Source organism: Bos taurus, chromosome 16 (genome assembly GCF_002263795.3).
Source record: "Bos taurus isolate L1 Dominette 01449 registration number 42190680 breed Hereford chromosome 16, ARS-UCD2.0, whole genome shotgun sequence".
Taxonomy (NCBI): domain Eukaryota; kingdom Metazoa; phylum Chordata; class Mammalia; order Artiodactyla; family Bovidae; genus Bos; species Bos taurus.
In genome coordinates, this window is record NC_037343.1 from 41,947,856 (window position 1) to 41,969,547 (window position 21,692).

General features: G+C 49.7%; 1 protein-coding gene and 1 long non-coding RNA gene across 3 annotated transcripts in view; one reads left to right on the forward strand and one right to left on the reverse strand.

Moving 5' to 3' along the window:
* Positions 1-38: 38 nt before the first annotated feature.
* On the forward strand, positions 39-15,987 carry LOC107133238 (uncharacterized). Of its 2 annotated transcripts, none has more exons than XR_009490848.1 (4): positions 39-6,851; positions 6,968-7,121; positions 11,675-13,935; positions 14,497-15,987. It is a non-coding gene; the product is annotated as an uncharacterized lncRNA (long non-coding RNA). The 2 variants fall into 2 exon arrangements; XR_009490849.1 differs by having other exon boundaries at positions 11,675-12,174; positions 13,804-15,987.
* The window catches only part of DRAXIN (dorsal inhibitory axon guidance protein), a 28,178-nt gene continuing 20,939 nt past the window's right edge, over positions 14,454-21,692 (reverse strand). Inside the window, 3 exon segments of the mRNA NM_001195012.1 lie at positions 14,454-15,499; positions 19,785-19,874; positions 21,368-21,457. Of these exon segments, the coding sequence (NP_001181941.1) occupies positions 15,387-15,499; positions 19,785-19,874; positions 21,368-21,457 (293 nt within the window). The 3' untranslated portion in view covers positions 14,454-15,386.

The window sequence follows — 21,692 nt, forward strand, 5'->3', positions numbered from 1 at the left end:
CTCTGCCCACGCTCCAACCCCAGCTGGGCTGGGGGGCCACGTGAGTAGGTCATGTGACGGCTGCCCGGTAGCTAGGAGACGGCGTCTTGCCGCTCGAGCCATCACCGCGCCACTGCCCAGGTAGTTACGGGGCCGGGGCGGGGGGCGGCTGGAGAATGTCCAGATTTGTGTCGCAAAGGGCGCAATATCTCGCCGAGTTAAAATCCCAGCATGTGGGCCGACGGGACCACCTGCAGCCAGGAGAACTTGGGGGAACCTCCAAGTACAACCTGCAGATGTGGTAACAGCTGGTGTCTCATCCCTGAGGGCACAGTCTGTCCTCCCTCCTTCCCCAGTGAAAGTAAAGACGGTTACCTATCTCATAGAATCCTTGTGAGGATGAATGAACTAATTCATGTTTGACGAAAAAATGAATCTGACACTTGCTTTAAAGGAAAGGAAGACTTATTCAAGACTGTTGGGATCCCCTTGGGTCCTTCCCTCTGAATGCTTATTCTTATTTCCAGGAGGGGAGAGACCATGTGGAAACCTGCAAAACTGTCTGGGTGGGTCCTAAGATCCTATCAAGACACAGACTCTCTCCAGATACAAAGAATGGAGTTTTCCAGGTGGATGTGGGGTCTTCTGCAGGGCCCTGGAGTCTGCTGGCCTATTTGAATGTCGCTTTTGGAGACACAGCTGTCCAGCCCCCTAAGCAGAACAGCACATCTGCCAGAGTAACAGAGAGCCGGTAAGCTTCAGAGAGAGACCGGACAGATATGCTACACTGGGCACGATTGTTGGGATTCAGAGCCCAGAGGACTAGCTGGACCAGAGAAAAGAGTTTGAGTCCTAACTTTGTCCACTTACTGGTTCTACTTGAGCAAGTCACTTTGCCTCTCTGTGCTTACAGTTTTCTGATCTGTAAAATGAGAGAAATAATAGTATCTTCCTTGAAGGATGATTATTTTGAATTTGTTAATAAGGATTTGTTAATATATAAAAATGTTTAGAACATTGCCTGGCAGACAGCACTCAATCAGGACTTGCTACTGTTTTGATATTCATTATTAGTTAATTATCATTAATTATTGTTACTGGCATAGTACCTAGAAGAGAGGAATTCCTCAATAACTAGTGGATATTATAACATTATTATTATATTGTTTCCTTCTAAGAGATATCTCCTATAAACCCTAGATCCTAGAGGTGTTTAATCCAAGCATGTAGGTATATAATAAAACTGATCACCTTGTAAGGAGAAAATGCAAAACAAACAATTCCTGGGATTTGAGCTGACATTTATTAAGTAGTTTTGTGGCAGACAATGTGAAAAGTGCTCATAATAAATATTCATAACAACCGCCATGGTGTGGGTGCCCTTCTTATCCTGATTTACCATAAGATCCCTGAGGTTAAGAGGAGTTAAGGGGCTTTCCCAAAGGCATATCCCTAGTTGGTGTGAAACTGGGCTGGGGACCAAAGAGGTCTGGTTTCAGGACTGTGACGTAGCCACTCAGCTCCACTGCCCACATCACAGGAAAATACAGCCTGGGCTGAGATTCAAAGATGGAGTGAGGCAAGGCGGGGAAGACAGATTGGAGCCAGATGAAGCACAAGGCTGGATCTGTGGAATGTCCCTGCAGTGACACTGCCTTCATCTGACCAGCTGGGGCCAGAGGCACTCTGGGCCAAGGTGGAGGTGGGGCAGACCCAGCAGGGGTGGGGAGGGAGCCCAAAGGGACAAAGGAAAGTGAAACTGTTCTCAAAGGAGCCACTCACCCTGACTATGGAAGGACAAGTGGACCTTCACAAAGCACAGGCTTTGGGCCATATTTTTTAGGGAGTACACTTCTGGAAGTCAAGTTTAAATTTTCATGTCCCTCACCAATTCTGTCTGTCTCAGCTGAGTCTTATCCTCAGTACCTTCAGGATGAAAAGTAAATAACATGGCACAGCAAGGTGGATGTACTTGACATTGTGTGTGTGTGTTGCTTGCTCAGTCATGTCTGACTCATTGCGACCTCATGGATTGTAGCCTCTGTCTATGGGATTCTCCAGGCAGGAACACTGGAGTGGGTTGCCATTCCCTTCTCCGGAGGATCTTCCTGACCCAGGGATCAAACTTGGGTCTCCCGCATTGCAGGCATTCTTTACCGTGTGAGTCATTAGGGAAGCCTGTACTTAACATTACTGGAACTGTACACTTAAAAATGGTTAGGACGGTAAACTTTCTTTCTTTTTACCACAATTGAAAACAAAACAAAACCCAAAAGACTGTCATGCAGAATAGATGCATTCGTTTATTCATTAAGGGAATAGTTATTGAATGCCTACTTGGATGACTATCTTAGAATGGAATGGCTGGACCACATGGCGTGTGTATACTTAAGCTGTTAAGAAATTGTCAAACTGTTTTCAAAGATGGTAGTAAGCATCCAGGTTTTTTTCCTTCATAGCACTTATCAGTACTTGAAGGTATTGACCTCTCCATTCATTTGTTGACATGTTTATTGTCTGTCCCCCCTCACCCTCCTCAATCTAGACTGCAAGCCCTGGGAGGATCTTGCCATCTCCACACTTGCCTGGCACATACTGTTCAGGGAATACACCAGCTGAACCAGTGTGTTGGCACCACTTCCATCATGGGCATGGAGGAAAACCTGCCACCCACTTGTCCTCAGAATAATCCAGATTCTGTTAGGAAGCCACTCAGTGCTGCTAGTTATACAAATGCCCAATGAAGCAGTCACAGCCATTTCTTCCCCATGGTCACTTGTGTTCTTTAAAGATATTATTTGGATCCCTGGCCTGCCTCCTAGCAGAGTGATCTTAAACCTCAGGGTGATGCATGCTTGACATAACTTCTGGCACTTTGTAGGTGCTCAATAAGCAAATCACTGCTATACTGCTATGAAAAAACCACAGCATATTCTGGCATCTCTCAGCAGCTCCTGGCCCCTGATACATGTCTGTTGAAGCATCAGGGAAAGGCCCCTTGGACTGGGAGATGCTTATACCTCTTTCCCACTAGCAAAGCCTTGGAGATGGACCTCAGTGTTTCAGCATGCTGTCGCCTCCCCAGCTTTTACTGTACCCCCCCCCCTTCACCCGTCCCCGCCGAGTGCTGCCAATCTATATCTGTGTGACCTTGGGTTAGTTGTTTAATCTCTTTGAATTTCTTTCTGCATCTCGAAAATGGAGAGAGCGATAAACAGGCCCCAGGTGATGGGAGGCACTGAATAAGGCTTTGAAATTATTTTTAACTGTCCTCTGGGCCACAGTGTACTGGACACTCAACAGTTCTGCTGTGATCCGACCACTTCCTTCCACAACTGCATGACATCAACAGAAAGAAACAAAACAGAGAAAGTAACCAAATATTGTCTGAAAGTCACAGGCACCTGTGAGAGAGCAGGCCCTCCCCAGGAAGCTCATTAGGGAGGGCCCAAAAGGCAGAGCTGTGGCCCCTGGGTGCCACCAGGATTCGTGCTGGATCCAGATTCGATCTGGAGACCTCTGCCCCAGTGCTGCTTCTCAGCTTGTGAGAAGTTGAGAAACACACCAGCTCTGTGTTTCTTGGCCTAAGGTCTGGCAGGCTAGGGGAAGGCCGAGGTGTTTCGCTGGTCATGAGGCAGGAGATAGACGGGCCCCCGGCTGAACAGTTTCTCCCCCGTGGACAGAGACTTCATAACAGTTTGTGCATGTGTGCTAAGTTGTTTCAGTCGTGTCCGACTCTCTGCAACCCTTGAACTGTAGCCCACCAGGCTCCTCTTTCCATAGGACTCTCCAGGCAAGATCCCTCTCCAGGGATCAAATCCATGTCTCCTGTGGCTCCTGACTTGCAGATGGATTCTTTACCTCTGAGCCACAGGGGACCCTGTTATAATAGCAGAAACTCCCTACAAGGAAGATAATGGAGGAAGCTGGGCCCTGCCAGATAAGAGATAAAAGACCACATCGTTCTCATACTCAAAGTTAAGGAGACCTCCCTAACTACACATGCGCAGAAAGGCTCCTTGGAGGTCAAAAAAGGAGGAGGCATCATCTCATAGTAAGTGATGTCTACCTACCTACTGTCATCTGCACTAAAATCCATCTTGGCTAAGCGATGGGCATGCACATGAGGGAGGACCCCGAACTAAACCAGCGCAGCCTCAGAACCAGGCAAAGGAAACCCAGAAGAAATGCCCCATAAAAGTGATTCAAACTATCACGAGGACACTCTCCCTCTGAACTCGCCCTTGTGTATATCCACACTTACTGTACTCCGTTTTTCCTCCTAACAAATACTTTGTTTCACTATTTTCTGTCTTTGTGGGAATTCTTTTCTGCAAAGCCGAAGGGTCAGGGCCTTGTCACTGACCACTGGTCTTGTTGTTCAATCCAACTCTTTGCCACCCCTGGACTGAGCATACCTATCCTTCACTATCTCCTAGAGTTTGCTCAGATTATGTCCATTGAGTTGATGATGCCATCCAACCATCTTATCCTCTCTTGCCCCCTTCTCCTCCTGCCCTCAATCTTTCCCAGCACCAGGATCTTTTTTAGTGGTTAGGATTTGGTGCTCTCACTGCTGAGACCTGACCTCAATCTCTGGCCAGGAACCAAAGTCCCGCTTCAAGCTGCTGCAGGCTGAGGCCACTCCAGATCAGTCAGGGTTGTTCTTTGTATCTGAGGATGTGATCTCTTTCTTTCTGAGCAAAGACAGTGGGAGACGGGCAGGAGAAGTGATGAAACTTGAATAGAGAACCCTGTAGGGTTGGAGTCAGTATGGCTTTCTTGAGCTCCCAGATCCTTTGGCCTGGTTTCTGGTTGATACCAAGTTTCTGAAAGTATCAAAGGTCATTGTGACTTGTCAATAAGATCATTTGTGTTCATGGCATCACTCACTCAGAGCCAGGCAAGGGATGGTTCCTGGGGAAGCACATGCCCCAGGGGTTGGGGGGGCATGTTAGGGTGGGTGACTCTCCTCTTTTCTTCCTGGGTTTTCTAAAGGAGCCTGGACATTGCCAGGAGGTGTGAGAGCCTCCTCTCCAGGGAGGCATCTGTTTGTATCACTAGTCATAAGAAAGGGAGCCTGGTTCTTTTTTTTTTTTTAATTAAATTAGTTCATATATACATAGATGAACATTTTTCATTAATAGAGACAATTTAACAATTTTATTCCTATATATATACACATACATATATATATATAAAGGTAGGTGCAAATGCGAGGAGTTTTATTATAATAATGCCTTTCGTTTTGGGAGACTTATTCTGAAACAATTATCCCAATGGCACAGAATTGAGACTTAGGGCAGCATCCATCACTAACTTTTATAGGCCCCAGTCAGTCTCCTTGAATACTCCTTCTTGAGCCCTAAAATGCAGCCAATAATTTCTAATGTTCCAGTTGCTTTGCCAGCTCCTCGGGGCCCTAAGAAAATCACTGCTGGGTGGGCCCCATCCTGGGACAGCCTCACTGAACTCTTAGCAATATTTCCCCATGCCTCCAGACACCCGAGTGCTCAAGTCAGCTATCAGAGAACTCATCACAACGCCCTGTGGACCCCATGGTGAGTGTGGAGAAGGCAGAAAGGAAACTGCCTGTGCCCTGAGGTGTCCCAGTGGTCATGTGAGATGTCAGCCAGAAAGAAAGCAATGTAACTGGCCGTCGCCCAATACAAGTCCAGCCCCTCAGCTGCACTCTAACTCTCAGTCTCATGGCATTTTCTTCATTCCCCTCATCTATTCTCCAGCAATCCTCTTTATTTTTATTGAAGTATAGTTGATTTACAACATTGTATTAATTTCTGCTGAACAGCAAAGTGATTCAATTGTATGTATATATATATAATATATGTGCACTTCCCCATTGGCTCTGTTGTAAAGAATCTGCCCACCAATGCAGGAGACATAAGTTTGATCCCTGAGTCAGGAAGATCCCTTGGAGAAGGAAATGGCAACCCACTCCAATATTCTTGCCTAGAGAATCCCATGGACAGAAGAGCATGGTTGCCTACATGGCCACACGGTCCATGTGGTTGCAAAAGAGACAGACATGATTTAGCAACTAAATACCAACAATATGTATCTATACATTCTTTATCATATTCTTTTCCATTATGGTTTATTACAGGATATTGAAAAAAGTTCCCTGTGCTATACAGTAGGACCTTGCTATTTATCCATTGTATGTGTGTGTGTGTGTGTGTGTGTGTGTATAGTGATTTGCATCTGCTAATCCCAGAGACTGAAGGCAAAAGGAGAAAGGCAGCAGAGGATGAGATGGTTAGATAGCATCACTGACTCAATGGACATGAATCTGAGCAAACTCCGGGAGATGGTGAAGGACAGGGAAGCTGGGCATGCTACAGTCCACGGGGTTGCAAAGAGTTGGACGCAACTTAGCAACTGAACAACTGTGAGATCACATGTGCTCACACACACACACACACACACACATGGATGCATACACCTGGTGACATAAAGAGGATTGCTGGATTGGGAGTTTGAGATTGTTATTGTTGTTGTCCATCTCTTTTGTGACCTCATGGACTGTAGCCCACCAGGCTCTTCTGTCCATGGAATTCTCCAGGCAAGAATACTGGAGTGGGTTGCCATTTCCTTCTCCAAGGGATCTTCCTGACCCAGGGATCGAACCTATGTCTCCCGCACTGGCAGGCGGATTGATCTCACAGGCTCCTTTCTAAACATGCTGACTGCCTCTTGCCTCCACCGCCTGTCCCAGTTCTGTCCTGAGTTCAGGCTGCTGCCTCCTTTTCTCTGTGTGGCCTCCCATCTCTCCACGTGAATGGGGTTGGAGTCCAAGGAGGCATGTGAGAGCTCTGGCTGCTCCTCAGTGATCGCTCAGAAACACAAACAAGGTCGGTTATGCTGCTGAGCCCTGCGGCGCCCTGGATGCCTATCTGAGGTGGGGTTTATCTTGGTGTTTACTTTCACTCACTGCTGCCTGCTCACCGACTCTCAGTCTCCGCTGCAGGCTCCACGAGGTCTCAGCTCACATGCTGGGGGTCACTAAGGAGCTGGCAGAGAGATAAGAGAAGAATGAAGAAGCAGTGGTGGGACTGGAAAGCCCGTGGGAGGAATCTCAACCCCTTTTCTCTCTGAGGAGCCCTCCAGGAGGCAGCCTGAAGGTGAGTGGGTGACCTTTGGCTCAGGCAGCCTGGGGCTGGGACCTGAGGGCAGAGCTCTTGTCCCACTCCCCACCCCCGCTGGCCCCGACAGTAGCTTTAATGGCCCCGGGTGAGCTCAGAGTCCTGTGATCTGCCAAGTGGATGGGCCTGAGGGTGAGGATTGGTGACTGACTCCTAGTAGGTGCTCAGTGAACTTGTGGCCTTTGAGAGGAACATGAGGCTGGTGGACACAATCAGGTTTTATTTTAATTTTTCGTAGCACTGCACAGCATGTGGGATCTTAGTTCCCTGACCAGGGACCAAACTCACACCCTCTGCATTGGAAGCATAGAATCTTTCTTTTTTTTTCCTTTGATTGGAGGATAACTGCTTTACAAAATGCTTTTGTGTTGGTTTCTGCTGTACAACTCGAATCAGCCATAAATATATATATATATATCTCCTCCCTCCTGAGCCTGCCTCCCACCCACCCCCATCCCACCCTTCTTGGTGGTCACATAGCACCAGACTGGGCTCCCTGTGCTGTATAGCAGGGGAGTGTGGAGTCTTAATGACTAGAATGCCAGGGAATTATTACCCACAGTTAGGTTTTAGACTCAAGACACTTGGGTAGTGTCCCTAGCTCTGCCACTAAGTAACTACATCGGTTTGGACAAGTGGCCTTTGTTTCTTAGTGCCTTAGTTCTCCTGCTCTGCAGAACGGGCTCTAACAACTTGCAGCTACACCAGAGGGTATGTGCCTCGTGCAGTGGAGTCAGCTCAGTAAACAGAGCTCAGGGTAGCGTTCAGATGAATGCGTTTCTTCGCTAACCCTGGATTTCACCATGTGCGGGGAGCTGACGCAAGGTCAAGGGTGGGAACACAGTGGGACATTTTGGGACCACAATGTGCAGAATTGACTACCCAGCCCCCGCACTGACCAAGCACCAGTGTGGAAGGAGCCCAGTTGTCCTGAGGCTGGCCTCCCAGCACAAACAGGTGGGTTTCAGGATACAGCACTGGGGGTGGGGGTGCGATGAAAGGAAGGGGCACCCCTGTTAGCCACTTGCCTACATGGTCCACTGACAGCACCCTTGCACCCTATCTACCCCAAGTGGAATTTCAGGTCCAGACACTCCTCTGGGCACACCAAAGCACCCATGCCCACATACATAACAGGTGGTAACCGCTGCTGCTGCCACCTGATGGCAAATGGAGCAAGGAGGCCCAGAGCTTCACGACACATCATAGACAATTCTACCACACACCCAAGTGTTGTGATCTGGATCTGGAGTGCGGGAGCCCAGCTCCAGGAGCTCCCCCCGCCTCCGCCCCTGTGATTATATTTTTGTATTAACTTGGCCAGGCTGTTGTACCCAAAGATTTAATCACACACTGCTCCAGGTGCTGCTGTGAAGGCATTTTGCAGATATGGTCAACATCAACAAGCAGCTGACTTCATATAAAGGAGATGACCTGCAGGAATGTGGGTGCGCCTCACCTGATCAGGTGAAGGCCTTGAGAGCAAAAACTGAGGTCTTGGGGAACAAGAAACATGGCCTCAAGCCTGTAACACTGAGCCCAGCCTGAGTTTCCCACCTGCTGGCTGGCCCAGCAAATTTCAGACTTGATGACTCCTACAATAGTGTAGACCAATTCCTTAAATCTCTTTATATAAATACACATATAAAGAAGAAGTAAACACATAGACACTTAAAGATACATAAATACAAATGCTCAGTTGGTTCTGTTTCTCTGGAGAACCCTGAGACACTGCCAATCCAGCCACCTGATCCGCTGAGGGCTGCATGCATGCTGCCAGCACAGAGCATCGAAGTCCCCATGGCCTCAGGTTCAACTGGTATTGACCCTTCACTTCAGACTGCTCAGACCCTCCTTAGCAGAAATGGGTTTGAGTTGACATTCCACAACAAAGGGAGATTTTAGAAGCCCAGCATGCCTTTCTATAACCATTGACCCCAGGGTCAGCAGTAACAACTAGAGCCTGGCAAACTACAGACCAAGGGCAGATCCAGCCTCCTGCCCTTTGGTGTCAATAAAGTTTTATTGGAACACAACCATGTTCATGCATTTGTGCTCATTTCTGTGTTGTCTCTGTAGCCTTTTGCACTACAATGGCTGAGTTGAGCAGTTGCTTATATGAAGGGGGACCTCCTGGGCTTGATTCCTGGGATCCACCCTCAGTGGGAGGTTTGCTAGCTACCTGGGGCCTTAGCAGGGAAGAACGTGAATTCTCAGGAAGGTTTGGTGCAGTAGTTCTCAGGACTGGGGGTGGGGTGAGGGGTTACTTATCAACATGCAGATTCCCAAGCCCACCCCTAGAGATTGAGTCAGGGGCCTGGGTAGGCTCAGAACTGTGGGTCTGCCCCTCATAGGATCCTGACACTGGCACCCCAGGCCTGTGTTATAGAAACCCTGGGTTAGGGGGCTTTCCCTGTCCAGGCTGCAGGAGCCAGTCCCTCAGTGGTGCCTGGGCAGGGAAAGCCCAGGACCCTAGGCCTTTAGGAGCTTCCCACATCTGTGGTTACTCTGGCTCCCAGGGGGTTCTGGACCCTCCCTTGGCTTTAGGACACAGAGCCACTGAGAGCCATAACATAGCCTTGCTGTGATCGGCTGGGCTTGGAGGGGGTCTGGTCTGCACAGCTGGGTGGTGCTGGCTGGAGCTGCCACTGAGATAACAGATGTCCTTCCTGGTGCTAAGACAGTCCACCCTCAGCCAGTTCACGCCCTTTCCCAAGACGGCATCTGAGCCTGCCCAGGCCTGGTCTTAGGTGGCGGTGCTTTGTTTTCCTCATTCTGCCCAAGCGGGTACCTGCTTTTCTCAGCACTCTCTGCCTGCAATGTGCCTGCCAGCCTTGTATATGGCCAGCCTTGTAATCTCTTTGGGACCTTAGCTGCCCCAACCCTAAAGTGGGAGAAGATAAAGATATGAAATGTCCCCCCGACAATGGTCTGGTTAAAGGACCAGGATGCAGTCCAGGTGAGGGCTGAGACCCTACCTGCCTGTGTACGCTTTGTTGTTGTGTAGTCGCTAAGTCATGTCAGACTCTTTGCGACCCCATGGACTGCAGCATGCCAGGCCTCCCTGTCCCTCACTGTCTCCTGGAGTTCTCCCAAGTTCATGTCCATTGAATAGGTGATGCTTTCCAACCATCTCATCCTCTGCCACTCTCTTCTGCTTAGCTCAGAGCAAATGCTTAATCCACGGTGCAGAGTGAATGAATAAGTAGCTGGAGAAATACCAGGCTGAGTTCCCCCGAAACACCCTGACAGTGTTCCCTGTCTGCAAGACAGACCATCTGGAGGGGCAGAGAGAGACAACAGGGAAGCTTATTAACCATCATCTCTTTATTTACAGCTCAAGAGAGTGCATGCAACACGCCATCATGGGACTCGAGGATGTAGCACCTCCCCGTTTCCCTGTTGCCCCCATACTTTATAAACAGGAACCACAGTCCCCCAGGGAAGTGCCCAAAAGCCAGAAAACCCAACGACTGAGGCCCCAGGCTCAGATGCTCCCCTTCATTTCCTCTAAAAATAAAGGCCAGTTCCAGCCCAGGAGGCAGGGCCTTGGAGCCTGCAAGTTGGTCACTCTGGTTGTTAACCAGGCAAAGTGGATCTCAGATTGGTCACCCTCACACCCATATGCAAATGCCTCCGAATCATCCAAATGTCCCTGGCCGTCTGACCATCCTGTCTCCCCCTCTGCATCTACTGTGTCTCTGAACCTTTACTGTGCACTAGGACAGCCTGGAGAACTTGTGAAAACCCACCCCTAGAGATACTGATTCAGCAGGTAGGTCCCAGTGGGGCCGGGATCCCGCATCTCTGCCAAGTTCCCAGGTCTTTCCCCCACAAGACTGTGGAACGGACATTGACAGTGGGAATTGTGACAGGGAAGACCTTTTGTATCCTATTACAAATTAATCACTACAGGGACATTGCCTATAAACTTAAATTACACATAATGGCCCATTACTGGGAACCCTGCTTCCCAGATAATGAGCATTAAGCTAAAATATCTTTGTTTAGCACACAAGGAACATCCTGATCAGGTCCACCTGTGAATGATTGACTGCAGGGAGGAAGAGATGAAGGCTGATGGGAACCAGAAAGTGTTTGAGTTTCTCCTTTAAATATAAAAGAAGCCTGAATTCTAATTCAGGCAAGATGGGGTTGGCTGGCTTTCCGAATAAAGTCGCTATTCCTTGTCCCAACAATAACAAAAAAAAGACGGAGGGACCAGAAAGCCTTTTGCATCTAGAAGAGGCTGCTTATCCTCCACCAGACCACCATCCTGATTTAGGATTCAGTAAATATACTCCCTGTGATGGAAGCCCCTGGTTCTTCAGATTGGCAAGTCCTACCATGCCCTCCCCAGCACATGCCCTCCCATCTCCCACAGGAGTGAAGATCATCATGAAGGTCATGGTGTCCCTGTCAACTGCATGCAAGCCCCAGTGAGGAGCCTAAATAGTTGGCCTCTCCTGCTGTCTCTCCCAGCACCCATTTTTTCTTGCTGTTCTGTTGTTTTATAAACATGTTCCTTGCAGGTTACATAGATGTCTCTCCAGCTGCAAAGCGGATCCCTTCCAGGAAGCTGACGCCCGTCATCTTGACATCAGATCATATTGGATGTGTTGAATATGGCTTGAAGAGGCAGACCCTGATGCTGGAAAAGATTGAAGGCAGGAGGAGAAGGGGACAAGATGGATGGCATCACCAACTCAATGGACATGAATCTGAGCAAACTCCAGGAGATGGTGAAGGACAGGGAAGCCTGGTGTGCTGTAGTCCATGGGGTGCCAAAGAGTCAGACACGATTGAGTGACTTAGCAACAAAGGCTCCACCTGTAGCTTCTAGGTGGTGGAAGGGGTCTTGGCTTCAGGACATGATGTATGGCTCGGTGACTCCTCAAGGGGCAGGTGAAGCTGTCACATTCCCATGTGGCATGGTTCTCGTGTCCTCTGACCCTTCGCCCATCTCTGGCAGGCTCAGGAGCCACTCTTGGCATCACCAGACAAGTCACGGAAAGGCAGCCCCGTGCGAACAGTGAGTATCTCTGGGGAATGGCTGGAAAGCTCCCTCAGGAGGAATGCAGGGGGCACAGGTGACCATCCCAGTAGCTATTGGTTTCCACGTGGCCTCCTGCTCAGCTCTTCCCAGCCTCAGGGTGAGGAGGGGGATATATTTAGAAACTCCTGATCCTGTTGTTGCACAGCCACTGACATCCACAGCTCTGCCTTAGTGGACAGAAACTGTACATGTTGCTTCGGGCTGAGTCCAGAACAGTTTTCCAAACCTCTTTGACCACAGAACCCCATCCCCTCTTTCCTAAGGGAGCATCTCACAGTGTTCCAGGGAACATGCTTTGAGGAAAGATCCTGAATGGTGACTTTGAACTGATTTCTGAGTACATGATGGATCACTGCCAAAAAACAGAACAGCTGCTAAAATCATCCTAGAAAATAAATTAACTGAGGGCTTTTTATGTGCCAGGCACTGTAGCAAGCATGTTGCTAGGATTTTGTATTTACATCTCACTACACCCCTATGAAGGAAGAATGATTAGCCCCATTTTACAGATAAAGAAATCCAGGCACAGAGACCTTAATGAAGTCTCCCAGGGTCACCAAAGTAGTGAGTGGTGGAGCAAGCCATTTGTCAGCAGCTACACTCCCATAGGAGGATGAGGGCAGGGGTCCCAGACCCAGGCTCGGGTGACACGTTAGAGCCACCCGGATGCCTTGCAAAAGTACAATGCCCAGACACAACCCAGAGCGATTAAACCAGAATCTTCGCAGGTGGGCTCAGGCACCTTTGAAAGTTCCCCAGACTGTCCTAATGTGCAGCCAAGGCTGAGACCAGCAGATTAAAGCAGAGATTGGCAAACCATGGCCTGGGGTCCAAGTACAACCCACTGCATGTTTCTGTGTAGTCTGCAAGTTAAGAGGTTTTCAAATTTTAAAATGAAAATCAAAAGAATAACCATCTGTGACAAGTGATATTATCTGAAATTCTAGGTTCATAAATAGCTTCATTGGAACACAGCCTATAATATTAATATTTATCTGGCCCTTTATGATAAGTTTGTTGAACCCTGGATTCAAGGATATTGGCTTATGCACCAGCAAAAGAAATTTAAGGCAGACCTAAGGAAGAACTTCTGGCAGAGAGGTTTGTTAAACACAGAGAGGGCCTTGGGACCCCTAACTCTGGAGTTAAGAGAATTCCACTTACTTTGCCTTTGCAAATGCAAAATGGAAGTAGCTAGGGCAAAGCCATAGGCCCTGAATTTCTAGCCATGGAGCTCCCTTGGTAGGCACTGATAGCTCCACTGAGCCTTCCAGCTTTGTCCTAATTTTCTGTGCTTCCATCATTGATGGCCAGGGCCACCCTTACCACTGCCCACCACACACCTCCCCACCACCACCAGACAAAAGCAATTCTGGGTTCTCTGCCTGCAGCCACCCCTGCTAGGGTTCTATCATGACCTCAAATCGGCCACCCCATATGAGGCACACAGCACTGGCCTTGTCTGGTCTCAAACAGACAAGACTGCAGGTGGATTCAATTTTCAAATAGCCGGCTTTGATCTCTTGCGGTCCTCCCCTCCCTAAGATTCCCATGCCTCTGAACTTGAATAAGGAGAAAAGAGCCGGTGTATTTGGTTTCTTCTAGATCTGTTTGCCTTCCTCGGTGCCATACCCCTGACCCGAACTGATTTTCCCAATGGAGTAAACAGCCTTGGCATCCTGTGGGTGTGGTCCTTCCGGCTGCGGTCCAGGCCAGCAAGGCACCTGGAGAGGGAAGGTTTGCAACCTTGTTTGCCTTGGACCTGAGGGTTGATCAGGAGTGAGATGCCAGGTGGAGGGATTTAAGTGACTCTCCTGAGGTGGCCACTATAGAGTCACATCAGCTCAGAAAGGTGTTTAGGTGGGCATCATGGGTCTGGTCTGTGATGGATGCAGTTAGATGTCCCCAACTCCTCAGTAGACTCTGTTGAAGAAGTGTAGACCTATAGACCTGGGATGGTCTCTGGGGGACCTAGAACCACTAAGACGTATACAAAGTGGGTGCCAACTGGCAATGTGTGTTTTTGAGTCCATGCTTGCATTAGATTCTCAAAGGTCATGAACTCCAAAAGCCAAAGAACTCCTGGGGTGGCAGCTTTCAGGCCCCTCCAAAGTACACATCCCAGGATGGAGTGAGCAGGGCCATAGACATAAGGAACAGCTTTACCGTTTCCCTTAAACACTTCCGGTCTCAGAACACCAGTTCGCCAATCTGCCCAAATCCTGCCTTGTAAGCAAGCAGGTGCTTAATGCACATTTTCTTTTTTCTTTTTCTTTTAAACGATACACTTTTGTCCAGAGAAGGAAGAGAATTGTCTGTTATTCCAGCCTTCACCACAGCAAAAGGAACCACCAGGGAACACGTGTCTCTCACCAAAAGCCGTGGAGAACTTGGAATGAGTCCTTGGTTGTGGAAGAGCAAGGATGTGAACCTTGGAGCTGGGCAGACCCAGGTTCAGATGCCGGCTCCACTCCTGACTCCCTGGGACCTGGTGCTTTCAGTGGGGTCCCCGGTCACCAGGAGCATCAGCAATCCCTGAACCTTGTTAGAAATGCAGAATCGACTGAATTGGAATCTGCATTTTAACCAGATCCGTGGGGATTCCTACACAAGGTGAAGGTTTGAAGAGCATTGACCTGGGACCCTGGACAAGATCATTTAAGCCTGCCTCAGTTTCCTCACTTGTAAAATGGTGATTATGCCTACTTTAAAAGGTCATGTGATAAACGAGATAACGTATGGCCCGCGTTAAGCACAGTGCCTGGTACATAGGAGGTGCTTCGGTATTCATCTCCCGCCTTTTGGTTCCCCAGTCTCTCCAGAAGTTTCCATTCTTTTCCAGCTCAAAAGCCTCTTCCTTTGGAAACTTGAAACCGTTGCAGTGCTGCTGTCGGACGATAGAGGGCACTCTCGACATTGCCAACGAGGAGAATACGGACACCGGGATGCGCAGGCAGTGTGGGTCTCCCGTCCGCCCTGGGGAGGGTGCAGGTGTGCTGCTGCTCGGCTCCTGGGGAGGGGCAGTTCGTCCAGTGCTCGGGACGGAGCGTCCTGGATCTGAGCCTGCAGCCTCAGTCAGCTGGTCCCGCATTTGATCTGCCACCGCTAGTTATAAACAAACTGCCCGGCTTCTCCGGACTTCCGGAGCTCAGTCCCCAGGCCCGTGCGGAGGCGCCGCGCGCGGGCAGCTAGACGTTGATGAAAGACCCCTGGTCGCCGTTGGCCGTTTCGGGCTCCACGCAGCGCCCCTTTCTCCGGGTGACCCTGCGGTTCCGGTGGAATTTGGCGTAGCAGCGCAGCCCTGAGTGAAGAGAGGCAAGGGGGGTCAGACGTGAGACCAGCCAGTTCCCCGCCCCCGCCCGGCCTCGCACCGTTTCACTATCACTGCCTTCCTTTTTTCTGCCCTACAACCAATCCATCTCCCGCACAGCAGCCTGAATGGGTTTAAAAAAGAGAATCACAGACGGAGAAGAGTGAACAGATGGAGCACAGGAGATATTTAGGACCAGGAAACTATTTTGTGCGATACTATCTATAATGCTGGGTACATGTCTAGTCTTTGTCAAAACCCAAGGAATGTGCAACACAAAGAGTGTACACTAATGTAATTGTGGACTTAAGAATGTACCACTATTGGCTCACCAATCTTAGAAAGTGCACCACACTAATGTGAGATAACAGGGGAAACTGCTGGGGGAGGCATATGAGACTGCTGTATTTTCTGTCTAATCTTCCTGTAAACCTAAAACGACTTTAAAAATAGTCTATTAAAATTATTTTTAAAAGGAATGCAGGGCTTCCCTGGTAGTGCAATGGTAAAGATTCTGTGTTCCCAATGCAGGGAGCTTGGGTTTGATCCCTGGTCAGGGAACTAAGATCCCACATGCCATGCAGCACAGCAAATAATAATAATAATAAATAAAAGAGATTCAGATTCTGCCCTTCCCTATAAAACCTCCCGTGGCTCCCACTGCACTCCAAAGGAGATCTAAACTGCTTCCCCTGGCTTGCAGGACTCTCTGGGACCTGCCCTGCCCCCAGTCTGCTCTCTTTACCTCCCACTCCTCCTCACTCTAACTCCAGCCACACCTAGTCTTAGCACTTTTCCTCATACACCCCACCATTTCCAGCCTCAGGGCCTTTGCTGTTCTCACAGCCAGAAATCCCTTCCTGAAGCTCTTGGCATAGCTGCTCCTTCACAGTCCCTTCTCAAAGGGACCCTCCCTGACCACCTTAATTAGAGTAGGCGTGGCCCTCTTGGCTCACCAGTGGGAGGGGTTCCTGCTGGGGCTAACTCATGGCCCATGATAGACATCCCCTGGCATACATGGGTAGGCAGGTTTTTCATTTCAGGCCACATCCTCACGGGACTTCCCTGGTGGTCCAGTGGTTAAGAATTCACCTTGCAGTTCAAGGGATGTGGGTTTGATCCCTGATTGGGGAACTAAGATTCCACATGCCATGGAGCAACTAAGCTCTCGACACAACTACTGAGTCTAAGAGCCACAATTAGACAGTCCATATGCCGCAATGAAGATCATGTGTGCTGCAACTAAGACATCAATGCAGCCAAAAAAAAAAAAAAAAGGCCATATCCTCCTGATTCGGGGTAGGGGGTTAGGGAAGGAGAGGTCAGTGTGGTCAGAGCAATCTCTACATTTCCGGTTAGGAGTGGCCACAGGGAGAGGGGCCATCACCAGTTTAAGATCTGCTTATGTCACTGTCAAGAGAATACAGAAATTGCTGTGAAGTTTGTGCTTAGGGGTCTAGAACCAACACATGGATCACTGAGCCTTCAGATCTGTGGCCACACGAGTGACACTTGGGAGGGGCAGGGGATCATGAATAGGAGTGGATGGTAGCCATAGAAGCCCTTCTGGAACCTTCCAGGCTGGCCTAGACTGCTGGACTTCAGCTCTGGGACATGAATCCAACATTTCAGAATTTCTCAGAAGTACCTCAGGACTCTTGGTCCTCATGAGGGTTCCTGGCATCACTTGGATCCCTCTGCTGTAGCATCTGGGCGACAATCTCTTCCAGAACCATCTTTAAGGAGCTGTCATTTCCACTCAATTTCTTTTTTTTTTTTATTTCCCAGAGTCTGAGTCTCCAGGGAGGAAATGAGAGTTTTGGCGGGACTGACCAGGATGGGAGGGACCAGAGAAATGAGCAGATGGGGCTTTGACTGCACAGTTATCTTTTGAAGGCCTGAAACGCTGCCCCCTCCTAACTGAGGCCCAGGGGAGGAAGGAAGCATGGTTTCCCTGGCAGAGGGCTGCCCACTGAGCATCCAGCAGGGCACCAGCTGGGCATGTGCAGCAGTAGGGCCGCATCCTGCTCACCTGGGCAGGCTGGACCTGGAGGTCCTGGTGCTAATTCCAGGCTCCCTGGACTGGAGTGCCTTCCAGCCTGCTATGCACTTCAGTCTCCTCCTTCGACAAATGAGCCCCCACCTTGCACACAGGCAACAGAAGGCGGCTTCTCAGCATCTCCACCCCTGCCGGCCTCCATCCCCTCACCTCCTAGCTCGTCCCTGCATCTCCAGTCCTGCCCTGCACAGTCCTGCAGCCAGAGTGAGATGATATACTCAAAAGTCAGACCAGGTCATTCCCTTTCTTAAAACCTGCTGAGAGACTTCCCTGATGGTCCAGAGGTTAAGAATCCGCCTGCAATACAGGAGACATGGGTTCGATCCCTGGTGGGCAAACAAGGATCCCACCTGTGGCGGAGCAACTAAGACCCGACGCAGCCAAATAATAAATACTAAAAAAAAGAAAAAAAAAAAGCTGCCGACATCTTCCCATGACAATGTAAATGAAGTCCTGATCCTACCCCCCAGCTTCTCCCATCTCCTCTTGTGCCACTGTGTGGCTGCTGTGTGCCAGGCGCACTCGAACATGCCAGCCTTGCTCCTGTCTGAGGTCCTTGCCTTTGCCCTGCTGCTTGTCTGGGACTCTCCCTTCCCACCCCACTTCTCATCTTCAGGTGGCTAGTTCTGCTGTCCGCTCCTGTCCATCCTTTCTAAAATAATTCCCAGGCCAGCCTGAATTACTGTCTTTACAGTTCTACTCCTTTTTACAGACATCTAAATATTTGCTTGTGTGTGTGTGTGTGTTAGTCGCTCAGTTGTGTCTGATTCTTTGAGACTGTAGAGTACAGTCCCATGGACTGTAGGCTGACACGCTCCTCTGTCCAAAGAATTTTCTAGGCAAGTATACTGGAGGGGGTTGCCATTTCCTTTTCTCCAGGGGATCTTCCCAAGCCAGGCATTGAACCAGGGTCTCCTGCATTGCAGGTGTATGCTTTACCATCTGAGCTACTAGGGAAGCCCAGTTATTTGCTAACTGTCACTCATCTCATTAGAATGGAATCCATGGGTGGAGAACTTGTTGGTTCTCTTCACCCCTGAATCCCCAATGTCTTGATCAGAACTTGGTGCATAGTAGGCACTCCGGAAATATGTCTTGACCAACTGGACAAATGAATAATTGGACTGAAGCAGCTTTATTGCTTTCACAGGAGATAACTTTTGAGGCTAATGTGAGCAAAAATAGGGCGTGTACCTCAGGACGGTTCACAAAGGGACAAAGGTCAAACCCCTCACCCCCAGAGAAGTGAACCTTGGAGGTGGGATGACATCCAGTAATTATTGTGCATTTTCGGTATTTTGGTTTTAAAAGAATACTTATCTCTTAGATGTATATATGGAAATATTCACAGGTAAAATACCTAAATTCTTAGGAGTTGCTTCAAAATCCTATTGCCCCCCCAAAAAAATCCTATTGCAGTGGGGGAACTGGAGGGGGTGGGGACAGCACAGATTGGCCGCGAGTGAGAATTACTGAAACTAGATGATAGGAAATGGGAGTTCTTTATACTATTCCGATGACTTTAATAATGTATTTGAAAATTTTCAGAATACACAATTTAAAACATTTCCCCCACTTTTCTAGCTACATAGGTTTGTGCAAGTGACTTAACCTTTCTGTGCCTCAGTTTACTTTTGTGTGAAATGGGGAGAATGATAGCTCCCTTCTGAGATGGTTGTGAGGATTGAGGAGCTAACAGGTAGAGTGCTTAGCACAGAGCTGGGTTCATCGAGGCACACCGGGGCAGAAGGGCACACACTGTTCCAGGTGGGGGCTCAGAGGAGGTAAAGAGGGAGCCAGCTGGGTAAGAGCCTCCTTCCTTGGGAAAGTGCTGGGAAATTCACTCCCCACCCCTTGTTATCACACTTGGAATGTCTCCCCTGGAATAGAATTCTGGTGTGAAAGCACCAGCCTTCTCAGGTTTGATCTTCTTTTAAAAGATACGCTTCTCTCTCCTCCCTTCTCCCATCTCCAGATCATGGGAGATCATACCAGCTTGTATTTCAGGAAGTGAGAAAAGCAAATCTGAGCAGCGATGCCAGCAATGGAGACTAAATGAATTCACAGATTGGGAAAGCACCGAGCAAAGCTGTTCCTGCTGGTGTCTTCAGTTCCCCAGGGATTCTTTCACCTCCTTCTCTGCCCACCCCTGCCTCGAGGAGAATGGGAGGTGGTAAGGTTCTCGGTGCCGAGGGAGCCCCCGGCATCTGGCCTCACCTTCCACGCACATGCAGTCGTCAAAGCATTTGTTGTTCAGGCCTCGGTTGTGGGGCGTGCAGAGATGCTCCCGGAGGTCGCAGCAGGTCCCTGCCCACATGGCAAGCACACGCGGTCAGCCGTGCCGAGCAGACCCCCCCTGCCGCCCCATACACGCTCCCGCTGGACAGGAGATCCATCATCTCCATGGCGGGGCTGCCCCTGGCTGGGTGGACCATATGGTGCACAAGCCTCCCAGCCGGAACCACCAATGGATGTCCTGGCTGAGGTCCCCAGAGGGCGGGCGGCTGAGACCCTAGACGCCCCAGATGGGCAATTGATTGATCATGGGAGGAGGAAAGGCACTGTTGATTCCCCACTGGGTGGAAAGGCTAGGGGGCCGCCAGGTGTGGAGTCAGTGTGGAGCTGGGAGGGGCTGCAGGGATCATGGACGCCAACGTCCTCTTTTGACAGATGGGGAAACAGAAGCCCCTGAGACACAGCCCCAGGCATGACCTCGCCCACCACAGAGCCAGCTCTCAGAGCCGCTGTCCAGTTGGCCCAAACTTGAGCCTTTTCTTCCTGCTCTGGGTGGAAAAACCATTTGGAAGGGAAACAGCTTGTCAGGGAGCTGGTGGTCTGGCTTACACAATGCCAAATGGTTTGGTTGCTGTTTTGTAGAATATTCTGGTTACTGAGTTAACAGGAGCCAAGGTGTGCCACTCGAGTCTCTGCCCTTGCAATCCACTGGCCAAGAGAGCAGTTAGCCACCAGCCCCCGCTGTTAACACCTGCAGGAGCCTCCTGGGCTGATGATGTCACACTGGGCCTGAGCAGAACATCCCAGGCAGTGACTGGCTGCCAGGGCCTGGCTATTTCTGCACAGTGGGGGCCTCTTCTAACAGGGAGTCTTTGTTCTGGAGCTGCCCATTGGGCTGGCTGAGATTGTATCAGACTCCTGTCCATTCCTCCTTCCTCCCGCTTTCATTGTTCACAGGCCTTATCCCCCACCATCCCCAGAAACCTCCTGGCCTTCTAACTCCATCTCGGTTTCGGCTTCCCAGAAGTCCTGAGTGACCCAGTTGAGGGCTAGCGGTTTAGACCATCCATCCAAACCCCAGGTCCCTGTTCTCAGACTGTCTTGATGGGCTTAGCTGCTGAACAGGTCAGGATGTTATCAAAGCACCCACAGGAGCCCAGCAGTGTCACAACAGGATGAGGACAGAATGAAGCCCGACAAGACGTTAGGGAGAAGTCGGGAGAAGGGTCATCCTGAATTGAAGCAGTGTGGGGCAGTGGTTAGAACCAGCAGACTCAGGTTTGAGCCACTTCCGAGTTCTGTGATCACAGCTGAAACACTTGGCCTCTCTGAGCCTCAATTTCCTTGCCTGAAAATTGGGAATGACAGGGTCCCTCTCTGTCTGGGTTGCTGTGAGGATGAAATAGAATAAAGTATGGCAGCAACTCTCATCAAAGTGGTTGTTATTATTTACTACCCCTAAAGGATCCTTCTCATGTGTCTGGGAAGACCCACCCACTCCCACCCCCCACAACAGTTCCCCCAGTGCCCTGTCTACTGCCTGGAACACGATGCTGGTTCGGTACCTGGCAGGCAGTCCTGGTGATGGTCACAGGGCTCCCCTTTAGCCGGCGATGTTTCGTTCCCATCACTGGAGAGTTTGCCGCGGTGTTTCTCTGGGGAAAACAGGACCTGTGGTTAGAGGCTGAGGCTCATCAGAGCAGAGATTAAGCACTGGATGCCAGGGTCAGAGTGCTCACACCACCACTTCCACAGTGTGGCTTGGGTAAGACATGAAGCTTCTCTGCCTTAGTTTTATCTTCTCTAAAATGGGATCAGGGGACTTCCCTGGCAGTCCACTGGTTAAGACTCTGTGCTCCTAATGCAAGGGGCACGGGTTCTATCCCTGGT